The sequence below is a fragment of the Aphelocoma coerulescens genome (genome assembly GCF_041296385.1).
Source record: "Aphelocoma coerulescens isolate FSJ_1873_10779 chromosome Z unlocalized genomic scaffold, UR_Acoe_1.0 ChrZ, whole genome shotgun sequence".
NCBI lineage: Eukaryota > Metazoa > Chordata > Aves > Passeriformes > Corvidae > Aphelocoma > Aphelocoma coerulescens.
The window spans coordinates 38,220,526-38,227,822 of NW_027184085.1; the positions used below are offsets into that span (position 1 = coordinate 38,220,526).

The 7,297-nt window shown below is 45.2% G+C and overlaps 1 protein-coding gene across 1 annotated transcript in view; it reads right to left on the minus strand.

The window, feature by feature from the left end:
* The window catches only part of TUT7 (terminal uridylyl transferase 7), a 34,103-nt gene extending 31,590 nt beyond the window's left edge, over positions 1-2,513 (minus strand). The window contains exons 1-2 of the mRNA XM_069001032.1: positions 2,433-2,513; positions 9-535 (exon numbers count right to left, since the gene is read on the minus strand). Coding sequence (XP_068857133.1) covers positions 9-504 — 496 coding nt within the window. The 5' untranslated portion in view covers positions 505-535; positions 2,433-2,513. The remainder of the gene's footprint in view (positions 1-8; positions 536-2,432) is intronic.
* Between the last annotated feature and the right edge of the window lie 4,784 nt (positions 2,514-7,297).

Genomic DNA, 7,297 nt, shown 5'->3' on the forward strand with positions numbered 1-7,297 from the left:
GTGATTACCAGAACTTCCTTTCTGCATGTCTGGCACATCTTTGCTCATTAAATCTTCCTGAAGTTGTCGTCTTACATTTCTGTTTCCACCACCTTCCACCTCATGAAAAGAGTCCTTTCTTGTCCTGCCATGCCCAGGAATCCAGGCAACAGATCGGTAATCTCTCCAGGTGTCAGAAGCACTACGGTGGTCATCGGATACCCACTTCTTCATTTGGTCTCTTTGGATATCATTTAACTTTGAGCCTTGACTGTAAGTTGTGTTTTTAAGTGAATTTGGGCTACTCAAAACACTACGTGGCCCCCGCCTGGGACTGCTTCCATAATGACCTGGAGCTCCCTTTTTCTTTTGCAGGCTGGTATCTATTTTATTGCTATAGCCACTGCCATATTCATCCATGACTTCGTAGCCTTTCTGTAAGGGACTTTCTTTTAATTGTTCTTGACGCGAAATTTCCTGTTCCTTATTTTGTTTGGCAAAGCAAGGTTTTGCAGCATCTCCCATGGTTATTGCTGTTCAATTTAGTGACTCCCACCTAGAAATCAAAAAGTTAAAAGCTGTATTTTAAAATCAATCAAGCAATAAACATTAGGTATTAATTGCCATGGAAATCTCAACAATCTTGAACCAAGGCAAGAAAAGGCACTCCAAAACTTAGCTAGATCTCTTCTCATAGAACGTCTAACACCTATGGGTGGTTCATAAAATGCAGAGACAGCCTATGGCTTTTCCAGGCACTAAGGTCTAGATGCCTTTAGGACAGATAGGAAATTTTAAGACTCCACATCAGTCGCAGCTCAGTACAGGCAAGCTGTGAAAGAAATGCTGAAGGAATTTCATGGCATGCAGATTATGTAGGAGGCAAAAACAAGGATGGCCCCTAGACCATTCTGGATATCAAAATATTTCTCCTTGCCCACAGTAGACACTGTTCACCTTGTTAAGAATGAAAATCGTGTCACCAAAGAGATGCAGAAGCTAAGCTGCAATCCAGCTATAAGGCAAATATGATATAATGATTTAGAAACAATGAGCACTCTGCACATTTTAACCAGACCACCATTGTGACATCTCACATTACTCAGAATTAAACACTCCCATTTCATATTATTTTAGCACTGTCTGAAACATCCGGACCACTGAACTGCTTGCATACCCACCCCCCTTTCCTTGGTTACATCCATGTCCTTACTGCAAAACACTTCCACAGAGCTCTAACGCCAATGTTGCCAGTAAACCATGTGGACTGTGAAAGGGGGAACTACGAGAAGAGACTGTGTAAAACATGCTGAGGCAGTGGTTTCATCAACACTGAATATTTTATGATTTAAATATAGACACATACAACCAAACAAAAAAGATTTTCAGAATATGTGCAGGTGCTTAAGGATGCAGATGAAGATGTAAAGTGATGTAAAGAGCAGTTTCAAGCATCTAAACATCAGAAAATATCCTTCTGTTGCCTTTAATATGGGAGCAGAGTACCTGATTTTTTTACCTTTTTTTAAGTTCTGCAGGCCACAAAGGCACTCTGAAGCATCTCAGTGTCTGCTTTTCATAGGCCCGAGACTTTTAGTGTTTATATCCCTCTTAAGAAGAAGATAGTTTTTTGCTCCTACACAAGCAACAAAACAAATAGGATTCCTGTTCTAAAGACCGGAATTCTTACCCAATTATATACATCTCTGGAAACGCAGCTGCTCCAGCTAAGAGTGGAAAGAAAGGTTTCAAACACACAAAGTGTACTTGCTTCCTATTTTAGGCAAGAAACTGCTGTCAAACCCGAATTTCAGAGTGACCTAAACCCAGCCTGTTTTTGAGTTATCCCCAGAAGCAACGCCCACAGCCTGCCGCCAGGCTGGATGACGACACCTCCCTGCACTGGAAGGAAGCAGAAAAGTCAAAGTTTACATTAGCCTGCGTCTCCCAACCACGACTGCAGGTGCGAGCCTGGCGTGGGCAGGGGGCTGCCCTGGGGGTCAGCGGTGTCGCTGATGGCCACAACACGGTTGCCTTCGGGGCCAGAAGCACCAGACAGCGCCGGCCAAGCTGCCAGCAGGACCCAGGCGAAGGCGTTACGATACCGGCGCAAGAAACACACTGTGTGGGCCAGGACTCCCTTGCCACCACGCCGCAGCTCCCGGCTCGCTCCTCGTCCTCCCACAGGCTGACGAAGGTCCCCAGCCCCCTCCTGTCGACCCCCGACCCCAGTGCAGGGATTGTGGCGCAGCATCCCCCAGACCGACCGCCTCAGCCAGACACAGCCCGCGACCAGGGGGCCGCGGCGGGGCCCGGCAGGGAGGGAGCGAGAGATGTAGGGAGGGAGAGAGGAAGGCAGAGGGGCGGGCGAGGGGGTCAGGACACCGGCGGATACCGCCCGCCGCCGGGAAAGGCCTCGCCCTGCCGCCGGCCGCCGAGAGAAGGGCACTCACCGCCCGCTACCGCCGGCCCGCCCGTCGCCATTGTGCCGCGACGGAAGCGGCGCCGGTCCCTCGGCGCGCCCGATCCGCGCGGGTCTTCCGGCAGCGCGGGCCCGCCCTCCCGGCGGGGTGGGACAGGGCCGGACGCGGAGGTGGGGACAGTCCGGCGCGGGGTGGGCGGGGAAAGCTTGACTGACCGAATACGTGTGTGTGGAGTAGACCGTGGCGTTAAGTGCTGGGTCCAGTATTGCTCTGTATCTCCAGGCATGGTGACTCCACCACTTCCCTGGGCAGGCCGTTGCCACTTCTGATCACCCTTTCTGTGAAGAAATTCCTCTGATGTACAACCTGAGCCTCCCCTAGCGCAGCTTGAGACTCTGCCCTCTTGTCCTGTCACTGCTGCCTGTGAAAAGAGGCCAACCCCCACTTGGCTGCACCCTCCTTTTAGGCAGTCGTAGAAAGCCATAAGGTCTCCCCTGAGCCTCCCCCAGCTCCCTCAGCTACTCCTCACAGGACTTGTGCTCCAGACCCTTCCCAGCTCCACTGCCCTTCTCTGGATATGCTCCAGCACCTCCATGTCTTTGTTGCAGTGAGGAGGCCAAATATGATCACAAGATACGAGGTGCGGCCTCACCAGTGCTGAGTACAGGGGGACAATCACTACCCTGTTCCTGCTGGCCACACTATCGCTGATACAGGCCAGGATGCCATTGGTCTTCTTGGTCATTGAAGATGTGAATCATGTGCATTGCAGTCATCTCCCAGAAAATGCAATGGAAAATAAATGGATTGGCACAGCAGTCACAAAACCAGTACAATATAAGCAAGACCTGCATAATAGTTCCTGAGTGTAATGTTATTGGCTCTTCTGGGGGAAAACTGAAGACATTGCTGCCCCACTGCGCTAACCAAACCCAACCCAGTCATACAGCCTGTGTGTCTCATCAAACCAGCCCCCTGTTGAAGTAACTAACATTTGGAGCAAATTACTTAAAAGAAACAAAACCACAAATTACTGGAAGTGGGAAAACCTGGGGCAGGTGGGGAAATGGACACATACCTGGTTTCAGGTAGGAAAAACCCTTGTACTTCCCACCTCATTAAGTTGCCCTTCTCATTGGATTAAGTGACCTGTGTATTTTGTCAATATTGCTTGCACTTGCTCAGCCTCTTGTTCTTACAGCTTCATCCTGTTTCTGTATGCCCTCTTCTTTACCTAATTTACTGGCTTGTTCAGAAGGGTCTCTACCTACCATGCTTTTGCATTCATATTTATGGAAAAGAGGGACTCTTAATAAACCTCATGACGTGGTCCTCAGAAGAATTCACCTTCCGATTCCAGTTCAGATTTCCTTAGCAAAATGTGTACAAGTATAGAGGTTTTGAAGACAGGTAAATAGCAGAGACTTCCCAGAATAATTTATGGTTCCAAGACAGGAATTTATAGCCTAGTGCTGTGCATTAACAGTTGGTAGATACTTTTGCCTTCCCCTCTATTACCCTTTTCTGGTAAAATGCTTTCTGGAAAGGGCCTGGCATGGAAGGATAGCGTAACTTAACAAAACAATTGGAGTAAGCAAGTGTGGCTAGGGTCCCAAACATGAAAACGTTTCTGAACCTTGTCTTGCCTCCTTCTTCCATAAAATTGTTGAGTGGCTGCAGGCTCAGCATGTTTCATGTTGTATTGACTGTGGTGGGTCAAACAGTTTTTGGTCTGATGAAAGCTTCTCACTAGTGCACCCATGCAAGACTGTCTAAAGTTTCTGCCATTTTTATGAAACTAAAATTCCTGTGGTTTTTATAAAGCTCAGTAATTCTGGTTTAAATTTCGATTTGATGGATTATTGTATACTCAAATACTAGCATTTTCTGTGATCAGACAAAAATAAGAGGAAATGAACTAAAACTGTCATACATCCTAAATACACAGGCTGCTTGCTTGGAAAGCCTAAATTTTGATCAGCTGAGATTTTTTCCTAAATTGATAGCATGAAGATGCAATTAGACAGTTTTTGTGAGAAAAAGTAAACTTAGCATGCCAAATACAAATATACTGAAATGGGAAAGATAACTAGCTGATCTTGTTAAATTTACCTGTAATAAAATAAGAGAGAGAAACTGAAAAATAGTAAAAGAGTACAACTCACTAAATCAAGTCAGATCAGGCAGGTGCACATAAATTATAAGACTGAGCGTAAAGAACAAATCACAGTATTGGGCATCACAAAATCATATTTTATTTTTGAAGAAATGTAGTCTTTGGAATTTTTTGAGTACTGATCTTGAATCTGCTGCAGACATTTTGTTCCAGATTAAAGCGAGTCACTACATTACCAGTTTCTCCAGCTTGAGCAAACAAGTATTTTATATATCTTTTAAATAGCTTTTGTCTTGTTTTGCTGGTGTACAAAAGATACTGTTTTCCTTTAAGAAAGCTTGTTTACCAAAGAATAAAGGATTGCATTTTTCTGTGGTTGTGAGACAAACTGGGCCAGTTTGGGATTATCCTTTGCCATACTTGTGCTAATGGGGATGGGATTGCCCAGGCACAGAAGTAGTAGGAAGCAGAGGCAGAATCCTGTTTTGACTGTGACTCAGACATCTCTTGGAGCCTCACCCCATACCTGCTTTGTCACCACAGCATTTTACTGTTGGAACACTCTCCATCTTGAAAAGCTGCTAAACTACTAGAAGCACTGACAATGTTGCTGTTTATCTTCACCAGTGAAAGACTGCATCACTTGCAGAAAAATCATAAAACCTGTCTGCTGGATATTTTATGGTGACTTTTTCTGGAAGATAGTGGATCTGACCATTTACACCCAAAAAGAACTTGGTCAAATGTGGTGTCCTTTTCCAACTTGTTGTGCATCTCCAGACTACTTTCTGGTGGGAAGCAGAAAAGGCCTTGGTGCTGTGTAAGTGCTATTCACCACTAACTAAAACATCTCTGTATTATCAAAACTTTTTCCAGTATACATCCAAAACATTGCCCCCATACCAGCTACCATGAAGAAATCTAACTCTACCCCAGCCCAAACCAGTACATTCTCCACCAGTTATTCCATATCACTTACGTCATGTTAAGATCCCACCTTATCTCAGTACATCCCACTTGGCCATAAAATGTCTGTGAAATGTCCATAATTACCCACAAAATGCTCACTGTGTTTATTTGGTGAATGACTTTGGGCTCCATCTGCTATGGTGGTCACTCAAGATGGGAGAAGTAGTGTGTTTCATCAAGTCATTTGGCACCAAAAGCAGCTCTGATCAAATCACTGTTGCACTTGCTCTGTGTGCAGAAAATCACACTATGAGAAGCCAGTGTCCCCAAAAGAGACAGAGGAGTCCTGCAGCTTTATTTGAATAAAGGGAAAGAGTCCACTGGGGCATATCCCCATGGCGTTCCTCTCTCTCAGTTTTTGAGGATGCAGCCTCCTTTTACCCTAAACTCCCAGCCACATGTTGCCCTCTTCCTAATTGGCAGAGGAACTAGGAAGGTACAGCCTTCCAGAACAGCCTTCCACATATTCCCCCCTTGAACCTGTCATTTTCCTCCAAACGTCAGAAGTTCAGGCTGTCTGGGTTCTGTAGTAGACTTTGTGCAGATTCATTTGTCTATTACCCTAAAGTTCAGGAGTCAATCTGTCTGGGTTATGTAACAAACCTGTGCCTTGAGGTTGGTAGAGACATTAAGAACCATTCAAAGACATTAACACCCATACCCTCAGCTATCAAATTGTTTGTAAAGACATTAACACACATCTTTTCCTGTCAATTGCTTCTTATGATGTTCATCCTTCTTTGGTACAGGTAGTTTCTGCTGTAGGTCTTTCTATAATATCCAACTCAAATCATGGTTTACAACAATTTAAAAGTACATCCATTACATTCTCCAGCCCTGGTCCCTTTGGACTAGGCTGTAAATTTTAATGTGATAATGAATTCCTCCTCTTGTCTCTAGCTTTGCTAACAGCAAGAGGTTTCTGCTATAATGCCTTCAGTACATGGCAGTTACAGCTGTGGTGATATACAGTGTTGTGTAACACTGCCATCTTACAACTCAAATAGTGAATTATTTTCACTCAGGATTAAATCACTTTGAGGTACATATTGCACTTCCCCATCCTTCTGCGCTAACCAAGTGCAGCCAGGTTCTTGAGCAAAAAACATCCCATGAACAGGTTTACCGTTTCCTGAAGAAGGAGTAACTGGTTTTTTAGTCAGTTTCTCCTATGTACTGTTTGGATCTTTTCTTCTTCCACAGTGCAGAGAGACCTTGATTAGACAAGGCCAGGTCAACTGGCAGATGCTCTAATGTTAACTAGCCAAGTGGCTTCTGCTGAATGCTGTATTTCACAATGTTTGAATGTCTGTCCTTGTACAGGAGAAGAATGCCAGTTTAGCACTATGTGGGTGTAACCAAACTGAGTATACTACTACCCTCCATGCCATTTCTGACAAACTGTTAATGGTGGGTCATTTGCAGTAGGTGCCCAGTGCATGTCTTGAATCTCAGGCTGCAAGCTGGGTGTTAAATGACATAAGGAAAAAGAGGAGGGGAGTATTTCTTTGTCTTCACAAATGGGTCTGCAGTGATAACTCCCTCTGCGGAAGCCACAGTCCCACCCACCCTTTTATTATAGGGAAACAGCTTGTTGTATTATAGTCCTCACCACAGCTTGCAGGAGAATCATAATGGCTAGTGGGCCATTATGGACTCAATGGCACTAGCAGAATAGGCAGCTGCAATGATTCAAAGTATTACATCATTCCACTGTGAAACTGCCTGCCCTAGGGGAGGTACTGAGCATTCCCACCCGAACCTGACTGTATATAATCTTGGTATTTGAGGACTTGGGACCCCCACCACC